The 20,725-nt window shown below is 34.3% G+C and overlaps 3 protein-coding genes across 10 annotated transcripts in view; 1 reads left to right on the top strand and 2 right to left on the bottom strand.

Moving 5' to 3' along the window:
* The window catches only part of LOC142352235 (nucleoporin p54-like), a 608,913-nt gene that overhangs the window by 529,037 nt on the left and 59,151 nt on the right, over window positions 1–20,725 (top strand). The gene's annotated exons all lie outside the window — the stretch shown is intronic.
* The window catches only part of LOC142352233 (sec1 family domain-containing protein 1-like), a 354,741-nt gene that overhangs the window by 203,341 nt on the left and 130,675 nt on the right, over window positions 1–20,725 (bottom strand). The window lies entirely within an intron of this gene.
* LOC142352215 (syntaxin-binding protein 1-like) lies at window positions 12,066–17,457 on the bottom strand. Of its 6 annotated transcripts, none has more exons than XM_075404649.1 (3): window positions 17,238–17,457; window positions 16,108–16,324; window positions 12,066–13,654 (listed from the first exon to the last, which is right to left on the bottom strand). In XM_075404649.1, the coding sequence occupies exons 1-3, from the start codon at window positions 17,310–17,312 to the stop codon at window positions 12,162–12,164; spliced, it is 1,785 nt and encodes a 594-aa protein (XP_075260764.1). In that variant the 5' UTR covers window positions 17,313–17,457; the 3' UTR covers window positions 12,066–12,161. The 6 variants fall into 6 exon arrangements, with proteins under 6 accessions (XP_075260764.1, XP_075260769.1, XP_075260770.1 ...); XM_075404654.1 differs by having other exon boundaries at window positions 12,134–13,654; window positions 16,108–16,340; window positions 17,238–17,366; XM_075404655.1 differs by having other exon boundaries at window positions 12,134–13,654; window positions 16,108–16,340; window positions 17,234–17,359.

Raw genomic sequence — 20,725 nt, forward strand, 5'->3', positions numbered from 1 at the left:
TTTATTTGAATTTGTTTAAGGTCAAAGGAACTCAAATGTGCAGTAAAGGTCCCTAATAAGAGGCCTCTGTGGAATGAATTTTAACAAGCTTTATTAATTTATCGCTGAATATTTTTTAGCCTAGTTTTTTGAGCGGCGTCGATTTTTTTTCAATTTAGATCTGTATCTGTTTCTATCTCTATTATATGGCACGCAGGTCTATTCTTTCGCAGCTATTCCGGCAATCTGCCGGCTATGTTCTATTAATTTCTTCGTTTTTGGATCTTTCAGCCGTATTTTTGTCAAAAATCGGTTAATATGGCAGCTCACCTTTGAGAATTTATATTCTCAACGCCTCTTTCTACCTCAATGTAATTTTGTTCATAAAATTGTTTATATGCTGATCCGATATTGGTTGTTTTTTTTCCAATTTTACTGTTTTTTGTTTGTATTTTGGTTTTAATCACTAGAAATTGTCTTTTTGTGCAACATGGGGGCCTTTAATTTTCTCTCGGTTTTTACGACTCGAAGAGGAGTATTGGTTTTCTCTCGGTCTTTTTTTTACAGGAAGTAGATTTGATCACTTGGCATTTTGACCTAAAAGCGAAAGTGAGAAAGCTGTCTCGGTGAACAGATTTTTGCCAAGCGAGAGAAGTTTTTTGATCATGCGCTTCGTTTAGTGAATGACTTTTTGACTTTGAAAAGTAGTTTTCGACTGAATGGCACATATAGATAACCGTTTTTAGCCGTTTTTTGGACTAAGTGGCCCAATTTTTTTGCTTTTAATTTGGTTTCTTGTAGAGAGAATTCTTTTTCGATACTATATTGAAATGTCAACCTCGGAAATTGATACCACAGTGTTTTGAAGAGCCTGAAAATGCGTTTCAAGTTCAAAATTGGCACTAATTTCTTGATTTTTTAGTTAATTTTTGGCTTTCTTTCTATTATTTTCTTCATTTTTGGATCTTTCAGCCGTCTTTTTGTCAAAAATCAGTTAATAATCCAACTTGCCTTTGATAATTCATATACTCAACGCCTTTCTACCTCTTGGTAATATTTTTAATAGCCGCCCTCATCTTCTCAGCCGGCTATTATTGCGGACGTATTTTTTTTTTACTTCGTCAAACTTTTTTTCGCTTTACCATTTTGCCGCTTTTTCGACATTTTGCGTGAAATCTTTTTGACTTCTCTAGGCTAGTTTCTCTCTTCTCTCATTCTGCTAAAAGTGAATTTGAACATCAGTTGCTAAGCAAAGCAATTCAAATTGAACAGAGTCGGTATAAAAAATTGAAGTCAGAAATAGAAACGGGATAAACCCATAAAGCCCAATTTTAGATGCCCGCTATTTGAACGTCGTTCCTATAAGTCTTAGCTACCACCTCTAATGCTTATTGGTGTTGATAGTAGCCCCTGTAGCCTCTCTCTAAGAAACAGAAGTATGTTCAACTACGAAATGCCATCAAAATCAATCGGACTTAAAAAATATTTTTGTACAAAAATCTTTTTTTTTTCGATATATTCTATTCGTTCAATCCCAATCATGCTTATTGGAATCAATGGCGGCTATTTTCCGGCAATCTGCCGGGTATGTTAAAAATTTGTACATATGCTAATCCGATTTTGGTAGTTTTTCAAAGTTTTCTGTTTTTTGTCTGTATTTTGGTTTTAATTACTAGAAATAGTCTTTTTGTGCAACATGAGGGGCTTTAATTTCGTTTCAATAAAAAAATTCAATCGTTTTTTAGCGTTAAGTCTATTCTTTACATTCTAGTATATCCATATTGTTCACATTCTAGTTTGAATCATTCGAGCTCTGTCCTGACACTTACAATTATATTGGTTATATTGATTTTTCAGTTGTTAAAAAATTGAATGATTTCAGCTTTTTCTCAGATTTTCGTCATTTCTTAAGTTTGCAATTGATTTCGTTCAACATCAAGCAGTACTGCGAGTTTGCTAGAAAGACTTTTCCAAAATTTTCACTTCTTACTTTTTATTGTATTTTTCTTCCGGCCATGGTATTGTTTTTAAACGTATTTTTGCGTTTGAATATTATTCTGTTGCTGATGTCTTTTCTATGATTATTTTAATTTATGAATTAGTCTGAGATCATGTTGACTAGCATTCATACAACATGGAAGAACTATATTTTGTTTTTGTTTTAATTTTAGTGACTAGAAATCTAATTTTTGTAGTTTTCTGTTTTCTGAAATTTGAGCATTCTTTTTTGAACAACTCAACTTAGTTTCTAAGTTATTATTATTTTTGAGATATCATGAATTATTTAAGGGCAAGTGATAGCAGTGTCAGCTTTTTCAGCCGGTCAGTAATTTGATCATCCTATTTTTTTGGACTCTTTAAACGTTACCAAACGTTTTCAATAATAAATAATGTTGCTGCATTGTTTCTCTTGGTGAGTAGTTTAAATTTCACCAATTTTTAGATCAGACCTGGGGATTTAATGAGCTACTGGTTTAATGCAAAAGGTAATGGCTTCAGCTGCCATCACGGTTTTTCTGTAAAATTTTGGCGCCACGAGTCGCCTCCGGAATTCCGGCCATGTTTTAAGATCTGTTAACACATTTTCATGATTTTTGAAGTCAAATTGGAATAGTGATTTTGGTCACGCCGAAACAGGAAATGGAGCGAAAAAGCGAGTGGTTTTGCGGCGTGAAAATTTTTTGCTCTAATTTCAAAGTAGAGTGAGAAAACGGTGTTGGAACAAAAATTCGCTTTCTCGCTAGTGGTTTTTTGTTCAAATGCGGCGATTTCATTTTGATTTTTACTGTTTTTCGATTTTTTAGATTGGATTTTTTCTGAATGCTTTTACCAATGCATTCATAGTTCATTCTAGGCCTAGTTCTTTGTTTGAACTAAATTTCCTTTACTCTTTACTGGTTTTTTGTTCACATGCGGCATTTTGACATTGATTTTGTTTTTTTAATCTTTTTTTTGTTTTTTTTTCAAAATTGTTTTGCCATTTCACTCGTCCGTTCTTGCTCTAGCTTTTGTTTAGTCAATGAAAATTCTTTGAATTGTACACCAGTACTTGTCCTGCTATGTTTTTTACAATTCAAGGAATCTGAAATGTAATGGGGGCGCTTTGTTTTTTTTAAGATGTGTTCACACATTTTTCAATGACTTTGATCTTTCAAAACGGGATAAACAGGTAAAGCCCAGGGGGCATTAAGTTTCGTTAGAGGCCCAAAGTGGGCTTTAGTAGTCCTTTAAGTGCTTAGAGTGGTGCTGCTGTTGAGATTGCCTTAATTTAAGGTTAAAAGGTCATTTTTAGGAGTTTTTGGGCTCAAAATGTTGCAATATTTAATGTTTTTAGTAATTTTGTTGAGTTTTTTTGTTTGATTAGGTTTAAGTTGAAGTTTTTAAAAGAAAGATGGACCTAATGAAGGACTTTTGCGAGACAAAATGACTTGTTATGACCATTTTATGAGCTATATGGTTTGGTACTACAAACAAACACACAAATTAATACTAATTTTTGCCATTTTTTTCAAGATTTTTGATTTTTTTTGTCATTTTACGATTTTTTCCAGGTTCACGAGCCACGGAATCTCCTTTAAGGTTTGATAATAGGGCACTGCATAGATTCTAGTAACAATGGATTGGTTTTCAACATTTTAATGTCCCGAAATTTAGCAATTTTTTGATAAATTCTGCAATTTTCCTAAATTTTTTTGTCAATTTTTGATATTTGTCCTTTCTCAAGTGCCAGAAAACCTATTCCACGGTCTGATAAAAAGTTACTGCTTTGTTGTTAATTTCAATGAATCTGTTTTCAAGAATTTAATTTTTCGTATTTTAGAAATTTTTTGATAAAATTTCCAATTTTCTGATAATTTCTGCAATTTTTTGATAAATTCTGCAATTTTTTTAAGGTTTCCTAAAGTTTTTGTCCATTTTCGTTATTTGTCCATTCTCAAGTGCCCGGAAACCTATTCCATGGTCTGACAAAAGTTACCGTATGGTTGTTATTTTCAATGGATTTGTTTTCAACAATTTAACCTTTCGCATTTTCTGATAAAGTTTCTTCAATTTTTTTCGAAGCATTTGTCTTTTATTCGGTTTTTTTGCCTCAGTAGCCAGGTAACCTCATCCAGGGTGTGATAGTATTTTGTTTAATAATTGCTAGGGGAGTAATTGAATGATTTTTTCAGTGACTTCTACTGCATTGAGGTTAAAATTTGTGTTCGTGACGTCATTTTGGCTTTTAGGTCGATTGCGTGACTTGCCTCACTAAGAACACACTTACTAATTAAAGGTCAATAGTGTGCCTATAAGTAGAGCCAAACTTATATGCCCTAATTCCTGAGTAATAGAGTCTTGAGTTTTAATATCGAATATTAATTTTGAAAAGGCTCCATTTGGGATTTTTCCTTGTAGAGCAAATGTGTCTCATAAAAATGACAGTCCGAACCCAAAAAGTCTAGTGGTCTATTAGAAAGCTGGTGGTTGATCTGTCAATCTTATTTCTTTAGTTTTTTCAATTCATGGTAGGCCACAAGCGTCTATCGCGGCTATTTTCCTCCAATCTGCCCGTGATGTTTCTCAGTTCAAAGAAAGACACCGTTGCATGTGTGGTTGAAGCAACAGGAAAAGTTTGTCAATCAATTTGACAAAAATTGTAAATGAAAAGATCAGCGTTTAGCATCTTCTGAGGGGTTTATCAATACCTCCCTAATCTTAGCGCATCGTAGCTAGAGAATAATTTTTCCCTAAGAAAACCAGCTCTTTGATTGATATTTTGAAAAAGCTACAAGAAATGGAAAACAAGACTGCTGTCGCGAGTGTGTGCAGGACAGAATGTTCCAATATACGTCTGAATCTCGCTAAAACTTTCCATTCTTCTGAAAGAAAAAGTATTTATTATCAAAGAACAACTCAACGCACTTAATTTTCACGACGCAATTTTGAGTACAGTCTGAGCATATTCGACTGCAAAATTCAGAACAGTCAGTTGGACATATTTTTAATAGCCGCGAAGCGATAGCCGCTATTATTGGGGACTTCGTGGTATAGAGGCCCAAAATGGGCTTTAATAGTCCTTCAATTGCTTAGAGTGGTGCAGCTGCTGGGATGTCATTAATTTAAGGTTAAAAGGTCATTTTAAGTTTTTGCGCGCAAAGTGGTGCATTTTTTAGGTTCTTTTGTGATTTTTTTTTATTAGTCTTAAGTTGAAGTTTTTAGAAGTTTGACAATTTTATGAGCTATATGTTTTGGTACTACAGACACTTAAAATAATAATATTTTTTGCAATTTTTTTCAATTTTTTGAAAATTTTTGTCCTTTTTTGGTTGTTTCTAGCTTCGAGGGCCAATGAATCTCCTTTAGGGTTTTTAATGTCTCCATATTATCATTTTTTGGATAAAATCTGCCATTTTTATAAGGTTTCCTAAATTTTTTGTCAATTTTTGATATTTGTCCTTTTTCAAGTGCCAGAAAACCTATTCCATGGTCTGATAAAAAGTTACTGCTTGGCTGTTAATTTCAATGGATCTGTTTTCAACAATTTAACTTTTCGTATTTTAGAAAGTTTTTGATAAAATCTCCAATTTCAAGTTTTTAGAAAAATTTTTTGTCATTTTGTGAGTTTTTCCAGCTTCAGGGGCCACGGAATCTGCTTTAAGGTCTGATAAAAGGGCACTGCATTGATTCTAGTAACAATGGATTGGTTTTCAACATTTTTTTTGACACGAATATTAGAATTTTTGATAAAATCTGCAATTTTTTTAATGTCTCCTGATTTTTTGTCAACTTTTGATAATTGTTCATTCTCAAGTGCCAGAAAACCTATTCCTCGGTCTGCTGAAAAGTTATGCTGAGTTGTTAGTTTCAGTGGATCTGTTTTCAACAATTCCAACTTCTCGAATTTTAAAAATTTTGTTCAAAACGATTGTCTTTTATTCAGTTTTTGTTGCCTCAGTAGCCAGGTAACCTCATCCAGGGTGTGATAGTATGTTATTTAATAGTTGCTACGGGGCAATTGAATGGCTTTCGACATCTTAGTAAAACGAATTTCTTCTTTTAGAAATTTGAAATTTCTAAAAATTATTGCCTATCGATCTTTCAGCCAATAATTTTTTTAAGGCTTGGAATTGGGTTACTGGATAGCCTCTAGAGACACAGAAATGATTCTGAAGATATTAATATAACGATTTCCAGGAACTTTTCATTGAAATTTACAATTGATTTCTTTTTAATTTTTCGGTTATTTTCCAGTTGATCGATCTTCAAGGGCCAATGAATTCTTTTCAGGTTTTGCAGATACAAAACCTGGACCGATTTTAGAACTAAAAGTTTTTTTGAACATTTTTTGAAAAGGGTATTTTTAAAGGGATCAAATTTTGCCTTCGGGTGAGAGCTTCAAGAGTTTTAGCAATGATTATATTTTTGTTTAGTTTGTTTGATTGTTTTAGTTTCTCAAATTTGAGATGATTTTGTTTGAGTTTTGGCTGGAATTGTTCAATTGATCTACTGGTCAGGTAGATTACTTCTATGTTTTTTATTCAATTCTTTGAATTGTATTTCAGGACTTATCCCGCTATTTTTTTTAATTCGTCGTCTCCATCGATGATTCTTACGACCTGACTTCTTGGAATTGACTTTTTCAATGACTTCAGTGACTTCTACTGCTTTGCAGTTAAAATTTGTGTGCGTGACGTCATTTATCTCTGCTTTTAGGTCAATTGCGTGACTTACCTCACTCAAAAATTGACTTCTGAACTCACTTATGGAATTTTAAACTTTTGAAGGTTTACTAGTTAAAGATCAATAGTGTGCAAACTAAGTAGTGTCAAACTTATATGTCCTACTTCTTGAGTATTAGTCTTGAGGTAGTGGTTTTGAATATCAATTATGAGAAAGCTCTTCTAGTGCTTTTTCCTTATAGACTGTATGTGTCATGAAATTGACACTCCGAATCTAACCCAAAAGGTCTAGTGGTCTATTAAGGGACTGGTGGTCGATCTATCTGTTATTTCTTTAGTTATTTTTATTCGTTGAAGGCCACAAGCGTCTATCGCGGCTATTTTCCGGCTATCTACCGGCTATGTTTACCAAGTGTAATCCATGTGCATTGTTGTTTTGCGATATAAAATTTTCTCATTGTGCAAAAATGAGTTTACTTAAAATGAGCATACGCGCAGAGTCAAAGTGCAGAAACAAAGACTAGAGAAAAGTAACTCGATGGAAAAACGCTTTTTCAGTATCATAACTATTTGAAGGTTTTTTTCAGAGCAAATTTGATTAATAATATAAGCCTGAAAATATATCTGGTTTGAAAATTTCAAGAATCCAACGGTGTCAATCATGTTTTTGCGTTATCAAAAGGCTTCCCTTGGAAATTTAATGGTCAAGAAGAATAATTATTTACAAAAAATTAAATTGAAGCAAAGATGACCTTGTTTGAAAATTTTAGTTTATAAAACAAATAATATAGAAGAAAGAGGCTAGATGCAGAAAAGTTTACCTAATTGAGCATTCAAACAAAAATCCGAAGAAACTTTGAGATTTCAGAAATTTCGATAAAAATGAAGATTTCTCTTCTCTTCGAGACGTCTTTTAAGAAACGTTATATCTTGTACGCTTTAGTTTTTTACTGCTGAATTTGAATCTGTAGCTACTGTGGAAATTCGTCAAGATAAAATATGGTTAAATTGAGGAAAATATAGGTCTTTTCTGCTAGCCAAATTTTAAGCTCTGAAATCGCCAAAACGAATGGTCACAGCCAAACAAAACATTGACGACTCCATAAAAACCTTCTGAGGTAAAGAAGAAAAAATTGCACTTCTCCGATTAGCTTACCAATATATTTTTTTGCATCATGCGCATAATTCCATAACCAAATTGAATGATAAATCAAATAGTAAATAAACAGAATTGATAAAATCTGTCAGTTAAGAATCAAGGAAAACAAAATGCAGATTTTGGTAGAGAATCATTTCTTTTTTGTTTTGTCATTGTTACAATAATCCATAATGGGATCTTTTCCGTTTGCGCCCCAGCTTAGTGGGTGCTTACTATTTTCACGTGCATTATTTTTACATAATGTATTACTATGTAGTGACAAGTGCTCCGCAACGGGGGAGCATAACGTAATGGGGGGCACAAACGGAAAAGATCCCCAAAAAGTAACCCATACCGGCAAATATTTTTTCTATTAAAACTGGAACATAAAAGCATAATTTCTAGATGAAATATAAGTTTTCGATAAAAAATTGAATGAAAAGACGTCTTTTCGAATAATAACAATCTTTACCTGTTTTTATTCCTCGAAGATAAAAGAAAGTTAACTTTCTTATACCTTTTCTATTATATTAAACTTTATTGGCTAGAGGCTTCCTTGAGAGCATAAGTTTGTGCGTAATTTTAAATATCAGGAAAATCAATTTAGGAGTAAGTTAAAGGGAAAATATATTGTTTTGTTTGTCAGTATCTTATAACGGTTTAACTTCTTTGTTTGTTAGAGATACGAGAATTAAAACTATCTAGCGAATGCGGCTTTCAAAACAAAAAATTTGCAGAAAAGTTTTGCTGATTTTTAAAAAACGTTTTCGTTTTTTATCTAAAGTGAATTCAGATAACTTGTGTACTCTTTCTGTGGACTCAGGGTGAATGGCGCTTCAAGAATATCCAGAAGCTAGAGCTGAAAAAGAAATATAATGATTTTAGGTCTTTTTCTCAAGGCAATATTTTCTGGCATTGTTGTCACAAATATGTCATATTAACTGAGATTAGATAAACTTTACCAACCCTTTTTTGAAAATAAGTAAGCGAAGTTTTTTCGAGTTCATCGTTAGTATACATAAGAAAGTGAAAGCTCTGCTTATACTTAATTCAAATAAAATCAAACTGTTTACTAAATATTTGCTTTAAAATCAAGATTTGTTGAATTTTAAGCAATCGAGGAGAAGCCAACAAAAAATGTCCTCAGCAAGTTTCCTGTTGTTTTGTTTCGGAGCTTTTATGTACGTTGTCTGTCATATCAATTTAGTATAAATACAGAAAGGTGTGTTCTCAGTTAGACAGTTATCTCAAGCGCGTAACGATAAATTCAAAGTATTGTAGTTTTCATTTTCAATTTTCTCAACCGAAGATTCTTCGGTTTTATTAACTCGGATTCCAAATTTTAGTGATTTTGTTTCTATTTTGGCTACACCAGAACCTTATTAAAGTACAAAAAAGTCATTTCCAGAAACGGATAATGAGAAAAGAAAAACACACAACATAGAAGAGAAATGGTTTTTGATTTTCTCTGTACTATTCAGCTTCATTTGATACAGATCATGAGGATTGATCTTAAAAAAATTTTTTCACTACAGTCCTTCATAGGCAGAATTTTTATTTGCCGAGGAATAGAACGGTACAGTTGTTTCATAAATTGACTCACTATGAGAATCAAATTAATAACAAAGATAATTGATTTAAGGAAAAAGATGTTGGACAGTTTTGTGCTTTAGTTTGCTATTTTAAGTTAAATTATTTTCCACAAAAATTTCATTTTAACACATATAACCCTGCTTTTTGATAAACGCGGGAATATTTTAGTTTTGCAAAAAAAATATCTCTAGATACTTTGAGGATTTGATTTCCCAGCACCAAACATCCTCATTTTGGCAGTACTGCCGATGCTGCTGGCGGCTAGTGTTGTGCATACAAAATCTTATGTAGCAATAAAAGACATTCAATTTCTTTTGTTTTTGTATTTTTTCGCCATATAATTTGCTGAGCCGTTCTTAAAGAGCCTTAATGATCACTCAGCGCGCTATTAACGGGAACTGCGGTGAGTGATTTACATTTTTGTATATGTTCTTTATGTGAAAAGCAATTCTCAAGAGTTGGGATCCCCTCAACCCCTAACAAGCACTCCCGATCACGACAAATACCCACAGCACCAATTCTGATTTGTAGAATCCGTAAGATTAAAGTGCCAACTACGAAAAACAATCCCTTGCCAGTGGCTTCAGAGCAATTCGTGCAACGTTAGTCTGTTTTTTGTTTTGGTGTACTATTAATTTCAATTTTATGGAAAGATTTTTAGAGGTTCAACTCTTTTTTTTTGTAGTGTAATGCAAAATGAAATCCAAATTTTTTTGAAATTAGGCTCGATAACGATTTTTTCATGTTTTTCTGAAAATTGGGCAAACATTTTTAAAATTTTTATGCCGCTGAAAACTTTGAATTTTAATCAGGGCGATTTCATTTCTGTGAGCAGATTCATCGTAAAGGATGGAAGATAGGAGACGATTGTTGAAAACCACCGTTTCAATGTCTTTCAGAGCCTTCGATATAAAAAAAATATTTAAAAAATATTTTATTTTCAAACATCGATTTTGTTTTTCACCTGGTTAATTTTTTCTGTCAAATTGGAATTAATTATGTTCATCAAAAGTTTGTTGTCCTTGTATGATCAGTTTTTTAAATTCTTTACGGAAACTAATTATTGTCCTATTCTGTTGCGCTGCTACTGTTTTTCTATTGAGTGTGTTTCGTAGAATATTTTTTGACCACTACAATTAGGCAAATTCAACAAAGTAAATTTCAATTTAGTGAATGTTTAAGAAAAACCATTATTAATTTCAAATAATTTTTGTGCATTTTTGGTGACTGCTAAACGCATGTGCTACCGTTTTTTCTTGAAATTAATAGAAAACGAGGAGCATTTATTTAATGATTACTATTTTGTATTGTTTTTGGATAAAAAACCTGTCTAAAAATTGTCTGCACTTTGAATTATTTGTTGCTTTTGTACAACTGGATTTAGACTATACGTATCCTTCGGTACTATTTGTCTCTAATTATTTAATTAACAGTTTACAAAAAATAACATTTATTAAAGAGTCGTTTCTAAATAAAAAAGTGACTTGCAAAAATTCACTTTACAAAATTCTTGCCCTTGTTCACATTTTGTTAGAGCACTGGGATAAATTTTTTTAAATCTTTTCAAGTTTTTTGATAACTATAAATGTTCATTTCAGGAGAAAAAGTCTCCGCAGAGCGTCAAATTTTCCTTCCACAAATCTTAAAAGACTAAATGGCAGACAAAATTGCTACAGGCTTTATGTGAGAACAAATGTTTTACTTTACTTTCCTCAACAGAAAATTTGATCCTCAACTCACTTATTTTGCTTGATTTCAAACATCATTAAGTGAATTTAAAATAGACAAATCATCGGCTCAAAAACCATCCCAGTGTCAAGACAAAAGTGCTGGATTTTTCTTTGAAAAATAGAAAATAAGCTACTAATTGTGTGCGGTTTAAAAACTTAAAACCTTTAAAACCAATAAGGGACGACTATATATTAGCAAGTAAGATAGCAATCAGGTGAATCGACTTTTCAATAAAGTTTCGAAGTTAGCGACTTGGGTTATTAACGTAGGTTGCAAGATCAACATAGTTTCCCTCTTCGTTTTTGATTCGGGGTTCTTTTTTGTTCAGACCGTGCAGTTTTTCAACAAAATCATCGGGGTTCAAAATTTGGGTCGACCCAAAGACAACCGCTGTGTCTGTGGTTCCAGTGTACACTTTGCTTAATAAAGTGGCCAGTTTGAGTTCTCCGTAAGTCAGTCCGCCGGCTACGAATACGATGAATGAGGACCGACATGACTCGATGGGATCCGGAGTGAGATCCGTCATGGATGTTGATCTGGTTTCGACTGTTGACTTTCTTGACTTTTTAGATGACTTGTCGTTGTCTGAATTGAGCAACTGTCTCCTTTCTCTCAGTTGAATAGCGCAAATTTCTTTACCCTTATACTACACATTCTAATATGTTCAATATATTTAATATAAATAACTATTTTGGATCTTTTCCGTTTGTGCCCCCCCCCCCCCCGCTTAGAGGGTGCATATTATTTCCACCCACCCCCAGACGCACGTGCAACATTTTTACATAATGATTTACTATGTAATGACACGTGCTCTGTAACTGGGGTTGGAACGTACTGGGGGGGGGGGGGGGGCACAAACGGAAAATATCCCATTTTTTAAAAATTTTATCTCGGCAAATCAAAAATGCATGCGTTTACCCTCAAGCACGCACATGCAAAAAAACCCACACAAACACACACTGTACACACATTAATCTAACCTAAGTCCCTTAAATATTTATTTAATTAATTAATAGTCCTTCTAACCTTGTCTCCTCAATTTAAAAAAGGTTACGTTTTCAGGGCGAAAAGGAAAAGGAAACAGTTCCTGGATTGCTTCTGGTTCTTCGTCTCCTTATGAGTGGTTTGTTCCATAACTCAATTATCGGATACTTTGAAATCATTTCATCAGGGGTTTCGATCAACGTCTTCACCAAGTGGTAAATTGTCGGACACCACTGGACAAAATCTGGCATGTAGTCCGGACGAATCTTCTCCCCCTTCTCCATATCCACACATGCCCATGATTTCCAGTACCTGTTTTGATCCTGGTATTTATCCCACTGGGAATCGTTCTGGACTACCGGGACGCCCATATACGTCAAGTTGGTAACGATTGTCCCGAATTCTTGAGGGATGTCGCTTTCCTTCAAGCGGCTCTTCAATTCGCGAAACGAGATTCCCTGTATTGTGGCTTTAGATCGTGCATACAGAATCAACAATCGCAGTTTCTCGTGCATGTTTAAAGCATTGTTCAGTTCGCCTTTCGAGTTCTGTTTGAGTAACTCCGAAACTACCTTCCAGTTTTTATTATCTTTGGGTTTTTTACTACAATTTGTAGCCAATGTTTGTTCACATTTAATTTGCTCAAGGGCGAACCCGTCTAAAACGGCCTCTAGCAAACTAGAAAGTGCGCCCACTTGTTTTTTGAGTTTCCGTTGCTCGGGGTATCTTTTCATAAGTTCTTTAAGTTCAGTTAAAGTGAGATCTTGCACTTTTCCCGCTTCCAGCTGTCTTTGCTGTTTGATATCCAAGATCAAATTATGAATGCATTTAATCGCGTCTTTGATGTTCATAAAGCGGATTTTTTTCCACAGAATGTTGCTGTCGTCCAAGAATGCGGTCATTTCCTCTTTTTCCTCACTGGCTCCAGTTTGTGCCGAAAAAACGTACTGGTTCGGGAAGTAGGAACCTTTCCTTTGATCTGATTGGGCGTTTGCTTCCACATCAATGCTTAGCAAATCTCTGGCCAGCGCCTCGGTAGTTAAATCATGTATTACTGGAGTTATAGTATCAAAACTTCTGTCCAAAATCAGTACGGTCGAGTTCACAGATTTCCACTTGAAATTCTCGTTATCGTTTTTGAAGTGAGACAAATACCGTTTGACATTGCTGGCAATTTCGTTGTTAGCCTTGCCGCAAGCGCTGTTGAAATATCGAATTTTGCCCGGAAAATGTTGCAGCTGAACACATAAAGTTACTAATTTAGTGGCTATTTTTATACTGTCGTATCCGCGTTCACTTTCGCGTGAGGGGTTGTAATATGTATTAAAATGGGATGGCTCTTCGAAACTGAACGAATTTTCACTATAGCATATATAATCGCAGTACAATTCTGTAAAAGCTTTCAATTTTTGTTTTCCAATTTTTGACTTTTGAAGCATCGTGAATAAACCGTCTGGGCATGCATTAGTTAGGAAAATATATCCATTGTTGTAAGGATTTGGTTTTGTCGAGAAGTCTTTGATGTATTTTTGGATGTTTTTTTCAGTCGGTCGCATAAAGTAAACAGCTGAGAAAAGTGAATTGTTTCTTTCCACGATATAAACAAAAAAAGTTTGGTGCCATAGGCCTATAGAAACAAATCATCGCGTGCATTCCCAAGGAAACCAAGCTTTAAATTTGTTGAGGCCAGCTTAATTCGATTCCATACATAAAACATCAATTTAGAACATCTACTTGTTTTTCAAAATTTTAGGAAATGAACATTACACCGCAAAATCTACATTTTGCACCTTTGAATTTACTCGACTTTTTAAAATGTGTTCAACAATATTTGGGGGGGGGGGGGAAGCTTGGGGGAGGAGGGTAGAGTTGCAAAGGCTAGATGAGAGGGGGGTTAAACTCGACAGGTGGAGGAGGGGAGCGTGGGAAATGGAAGTGTTGAGGGGGGGGGGGGTTGACTGAGGGGGTCAAACTTTTAAGATCAAAATCCGCCTTTCACGCCATGAATTTGTCTCCTCAAAACAGTTTTGGTGAATCGCATCTTTGGAGCTTAGGGCTGCAAATGCCCTCCAAGCGCTACTTGTTTATCTTGTTTGGAAAACAAAAAATCACCTGGGTCAGACAAAAAAATTGATCAAGCGAAAAATCGCATAAAAATACCACAGGACTAATAAAATTGCTACAAACTTCGTTTGACTCGTTTGAGAGCAATGAAAAACATCTAATTGGTAACTAATTTCAGCAAACACTCTAGCATTAATATTTGAGCATTAGAGGAAAGCATTACAAACTAGTATTAATCAATATCTGTGCGGATGAGAAAAATTGGTTTGTGAACTGCTTCTCAATCAGTTAATGAATATGTTAGAAAAATTAATTTTTGGATATCTACTATTTGCGCTGTAAAGAAATTTGTCGAAAATTTTTATTAGTTTTGCTGAAATGAGTCACTGAATTCAAGCAATTGTTTGATCACGCATTTTAAGTTTTGCTTGTAATTATCTACTAGTTTTGACAAATTTTGGATAGGTTTTATCTTTAATTGGCAATTGGTAGTTTATAGTAAGTATATTTACTGGTACTGGTCACTAATTTTCCTGAGTATTTTTTAAGTTTACAGTTGTAAGCATAATTTGAAATTGGAAAAATTTTGCACAATTTCCTCCTTTTGCTCACTTTCCTCAAATTTCAATATACGAGGAAAAAAATTTTGTAATAAATTTAAAACGAGTTTCAATTTTTCGTGAGCATATTTCATTGACAGCATTTACAATCAGAAAAAATTTATTTTTCGATTTTTATAAAACCACCAGAACGATCGTAAATTACTTCACAATTTTGGTAAGCTTTTTCATTGTTAACTTAAGAACTAATTCAGATACCAAAATGTCTTTGGGTCATGATATATGTAAATGCTAATCTGCAAAATGTCTCTTTAATTCTCAATCAGAGCAAAGATTTGAAACTTTTTTGAAACTGTTAATATTTGTATTTCTTTTCTAGTCCTTATAATTTGAGTCAGTTTTGCTTAATACTATGAAAAATCCTTACTATTGAAACAGCTGATACAAAATGCTAAATAAACATTATTTTTATGCAGTCTGTAAAGTTTCCTGTCTGCGTTCTTCTTTTTATTTATTCCTGCTATTTAACAAGAATCGGATACAAAATTGTTCAATATTTCATCAGCGTTATCCGATCTGAGTGTAATCTTTCAAAACAAAAACAACAGTGACTTGAAATGAAACATTGAAATGTAGTGTTGAAACCCTATCACTCCCGTCCGATATCGGCCCATGACCATACCAAAAACAACTATTTGCCTGATGAAGTGCTGATGATGTTCAATAGGCTGGTAGGAAATGGAAATAGCTTTGGCAATGAGTATAGACCACGATAAGGATCATTAAAACATAACCGATTAATATCGAGAGAATTGCTCTCAAACGACGAACTAGTGGTGTTCTTCGGTAGAGACCAGCTGGGGCTTAGAGATGCATCAGGTGGGTGTGAACGGGGTGAGGGGGCATGAGTCAGGTGATGGGGGTAGGGTTGAGGGAGAGCGGGTCCAAATCGCCGGGATGGAGGAGGGTGACCAGATAGTGTGGGGTAGGGGGGGGGGGGGGGGGGGGGGTGGGGTGGCATGAGGTGGGGGTGACTGCTGAGGGTGTCAAACTTTTAAGACTTAAGACCCGCCCTTCGAAACTTGAAATTGTCTCATAAAAACAGTTTCGGTGAATCAGAGGATACTTAGAGTCTGAGTCTACTAAGCTGAAGGGCTCTAAGAGCCCTTAATGCCCTCCGAGCATTCCCTGTTTATTCCGTTTTTGAGGACGAAAATTCAAATGGGTGAAACAAAAAAACCGATCAAGCAAAAAATCGCATAAGAAAGGACCAGAGGACTAATAAAATTGCCAGAAACTTCGTTTGAGAGCAATTAAACATTCCAATAAGCCCAATATTAATTAAAGGTAAGGGCACTGGCTCGCTATTTCTATAACGAAAAAGTGAAACAATTCCCTGAAAAGAGGCCGTTGCTACTGTGTGGAACTGTGGTAACTCTTTGAACCGCCAGAACATCGCACCCCTGGGTAATTTCGGTCATTGACATGGCGTTTGTGACCATCCGGGTGGTGAAGTCGTCCAGTATCAACACTTTTGGCTCTTTGATTGGCTTCAAAATTTGGTCTTGGATCATATTGCGCATACGTGTACGAAGAGCCATCACAACTGGACGCTAAATGTTGTCAAACCTGAAGTCCTGAAGTCTTTTCTTAACTAAAATTTTTTTGTCATTTTTTGGACTAAGAACATGTAAATTCGGAAAAGATAATCACATTATAAAGTATTTAAATGTTCTCCAATAAAATGATCTTAATTTAAATAAATCTGTAAATATAATATAAATCGGTGAATATGATATCAGTATATTTATTACTCTTTTTAAATCTTGTATAACTATATTTGCTCTATCTTGTTTTGCACTGATAGTTATTTGTACAGCCTAATAAGAGGTGGAACTAGCCTATAAAATTTATACAAACCGTAATAAAAGTGTTAAAAAATGAATTATGGGGGTCAAAATCTACCAGGGGTGGAAAAGGAAATAAATCCGAAAAGGGTTTCTGCAATTGATTGTTAACACTGCAGCAATTTATTGGTGATCATCAGTAATTTGCAGTGAATATGGTTACCATTGCCAAATAAAACTAACTCATTATTTGGCATTGTTTTTCCACTAAATTATATTTTGATCTTCAGTATCCCTAGTCGAAAAGAATATCCAGACCCTTATCTTGTAAGATCTTGCAAAAAATGTGCAAAATTTGCCAGATAACAATCTTTATTACAAAAAACGGCTTTATCAAAAGATACGTTTTTTCTTTTTTCATAAAATTTGTACTACCTTGTTGGATTATAATTTGGGATTTTTTCGATTTGTGCCCCCCCCCCCCCCAGTACGTTGTGCATTCCCCCGTTATACAGCACGTGCCATTACATAGTAAATCATCATTTTAAAAATGGAGCCTGGACTTGGGGGTACAATTAGTACACGCACTCTCTAAGCGGTAGGGGCCTAAGAAAAAATCCATAATTTCATATTTGGCTCGATTTTAAGTCCAAGCAGGAAGGAAACATTTCTTACTCACTATCTGGGTTGCAGACAGAAAACTTGGTTTGGACCAATAAGATTTCAATCGTACTTTAAACTTCCATCGATACATGTTTAAACAGCAAATTGGTCGCAATGATTGACAGTTGTTTCAATTTGGTCAATTTCTTGACTTCTCAAGTACAGCGTCCTTTTAATTCGAAATCTGAACTCTATGACTTCTCTGAAATTTCTTGGGACTTTCTTTCAGTCTGGGAAACCAGGCCAGTTTGGCATCTAAGTCAAAATGAAGCGAATTGTGCTAAATTTAGCCCACTAATTAGAGGACTCAATAATTTGAAAATTGGCTGTAATAGAATTCTTAGTTACGTAAGGGACTTAGCGCACTGAAATCAGGTGCTTGCACCCGATTGTTTTACGGATCTATTCTGTTCCCCCCCCCCCCAGTGTTTTTTATGACCACCCAGTTACAAATTATATGTTGTTATATAGCACGTTACTATGTAAGAAAATAGCACGTGCGCCTGAGGGTCGTAAAAAATATGTGCTCGCTAAGCTGGGGGGGGGGACAGAATAGATCCTGTTTTACTGTAACCCATTGGAGGGCTGGCATGTATGTTTTAGAGAAACATGAAAAGATAAATTTGGAATGAATCGTTGAAAATAAAAGATAAATTTGGAATGAATCGTTGAAAATAAATTCCTTAAAAAGAATCATAAGGTGAAATTTGGCAAGATTTAGTACTGACTTTTTGTGGTTCTTTTTAATCACTGATAATCTTTATTAAAATTGTTATTAAGGTCAATGCTCCACTGTAAGCCCAAGGAGTGTAAAAAAAACATCAAGTTCAACCTATACTAAAAACTTAAAGGTAAATTATTATCAAGTTAAACGCATCAGCAAAAACCTCAAGATAAACAGACATAGCAGGTAGAATACTGAAAACAACTCGAAGCGTAGTGCGTTATGATCTCTAACACTAACTTACCGAAATCAGAACATCACAAGAGAGACGAGAAAAAACTAAATCAACCCAATAAGACAAATTAAAAAGTGATTTTAAAAAAACGGACACAATTTTTAATTCAGGGGTAAGGGTAGGTGCGAGGGGACAGGTTGGTGGGGGGTCTGTAGTTTAATAAGAAGGGGTGCCTTATGAAGGATAAAAAATCTCAAAATGATCGCTTCACCTTGATTAATACCAGCAATTCCTAATAACCACACACTACAAACTAAGCTACTATTAAAGTCCATTTTTCGAAAACAGAAGTCAGCAATCAGAATCAGAAATAAAAGCTCGAAACGAAAGAAGTCAAAGTTGAACCTTTGGAAAAAGAACTAATGTAAATTTCAGAGCAGAGCTCCCTTTTTATATTTTCTTTAGTTCTGCCATCAACTTCATTGCGATATCTGAACTCAATTTTTTCCTTTCAGCAATTTTGCTTTTTTGATAGAAAATCCCCACCACCTTTATAAATTGAAAAAAAAAATAAAACTTAAACAACTGTGCTATGCTCTTTAAATCCCATTATATACTTATTAGTGTACATTAAAAATTGTTTAATAAAGAGAAAAAGCAAACATTGTGAAATAAAGGCCAGCAACAGAGACAATTTTGAGTTTAGGGTTGATTAATTTTATTTTCCGCTTAGAATTTTTTTTCTAAAATTCATGTATTTTAGATGCAAAACTTGTATAAAATCAAAATGCTTTCATTGGTGAGTCCCATCATCATTTTTTTGCCGCTGTAATCAAGCGCAATTGTCCCCTTGAATCCATGTGTTTACAAATGTATTTGACTTTCATATGCGTTAGTTTGACTCTACTTGATATCATTGAATAATTGAGTTATTGGAAACTTTTTATTTGGATACCTGAAAGTTAAATTATTAGGCTGCTCTTTTTTACGCTCGTAGCTAATGGTTTCACTATACACTGATTATCAAATAAAAATTAAGATATCAATTTAAAAGAATCAATTTTAACACCATAATTTATCTTGGTGGTCCTCAGGCTGAACAATTGTTTGTTGTCACAGAAATTTTTTTTGCACTAAAGACAATCGCTCAACCTTAAAGTTCATGCAGGGCCATTGGGAAATTTAACCTCAATTTTCTTGCAGCTATGAATAACCTGCTAAAGTAGATAGTTTAGAGTCAGAGAAATTGATGTTTGATCTTCTAAGCATAAATTGACTATTTCAAGATTAAATTATCAAGTGACCCTTTGTCTTTTGTTTTAAGCGAATTGCAATCTCGAATTCATCAAAAAAAATCCGACCGCAGTAGAACATTTAGATTAGAAGCTTTTATTATTTTTCTGACTTTTAAGGTAGCTGTTAGTCTTAACTTTGTATTCTTTTCTAACAGAATGAAAAAGTTAAGTTATTTTTTCTTTCTAACATAATCGGGGTTGGCTGTTGCTGTTCCCAAAGATCTGATCAAACATCGTAGATCCAATGACTTTATAGTCTCTCTTACATGAAGTACGGCACTAGAGCAACAAGCAATTGATCAGTTTTAAGATTTATTATGTATAAACGTTGCTAAGGATACTTATTTGGGCCAGTCGTTCCACTGCTCATTTGAATTTAATTTCAATATTTACTTCAGAGATGCATGTGAGCGTTCCAGAAGTCCGATAGTTCGTGGATTTTCAAGTGTTGCGCGCTGCAGTCGAATTTCCAGAAGTGAACAGAGCTCAGGCATCAATCTAGATGCAAAGGTCGTTCCGAGGTCTGAAACATTTTTTTTGGGATTTACCTATCTCTCTTGCTATTGTATCTGCTGACGCGTTCATGAGGGGTACAGCAAAGAAGTATTTTGAACAAACGTCAGTTCCAGTTAATATGTGCTAATAAATTGGCGATAGTGGTGGTCCTATAAGACCAATTTGCATCATGTCTCCTGGAAAAGATTGCTCAGACGATATAGGTTGTAAGTTTGGTTGTTGACGTTGTTTGTTTTCTTTTTTTTTTAGTTGCATACAAGTTGAACATTTTTTATTGTTTTGATGAGATATTCAGTAAAGCCTGGAAAAAAGAATTCTTTCCGAAACTTTTGTGCTGTTAGTGATATTCCTGAATGTCCTGCTTTTTTCGAGTTGTGTATGCGATAAACTAACTCTTTCCAGGATTTTTGTGGTACACAGAGTTGTTCATGTTTAACTGTTCAATCATCACAAAAGGATTTGCGGAAGAAAAAGTTGTTGTTGATCAGTAGTCCATCGAATTGCTTATAATATTTCTTCAGCTTGCTGTTTGCATATAGAATGTCCTTAATTTCATCAGTTCGCAGCTATTGTTTGAATTTTGGATATTTTGATCTTGATCTTGTTCTGTTTTAATGTCAAGTTGTTCAATTCGCTCATCAATGCCGGCCAAGAATACGTTTTTTACTTTCCAATTTTTTTTAGTTTTTCTGCCATTGCAAAATAATTTTTGTCCTCCTTTTTGAACGCATCGATATTTTTCTCAATTGTGATTAAAGACATATCTGGTGTTTCACGCTCCTATTGTATTTCGA

This window comes from Convolutriloba macropyga, chromosome 13 (genome assembly GCF_964194025.1).
Source record: "Convolutriloba macropyga chromosome 13, txConMacr16.3, whole genome shotgun sequence".
Taxonomy (NCBI): Eukaryota; Metazoa; Xenacoelomorpha; order Acoela; family Convolutidae; genus Convolutriloba; species Convolutriloba macropyga.

Bases quoted from the DNA above. Each gene is read 5' to 3' on its own strand.
- LOC142352215 (XM_075404649.1), bottom strand. From the start codon at position 17,312: ATGTATCGATGGAAGTTTAAAGTACGATTGAAATCTTATTGGTCCAAA. The intron at 16,325-17,237 runs GTGAGTAAGAAA...GACAACATTTAG, and splicing joins TTCTGTCTGCAACCCAGATA to CGTCCAGTTGTGATGGCTCT. The intron at 13,655-16,107 runs GGAATTGTTTCA...CACTTTTCTCAG, and splicing joins TAGCAACGGCCTCTTTTCAG to CTGTTTACTTTATGCGACCG.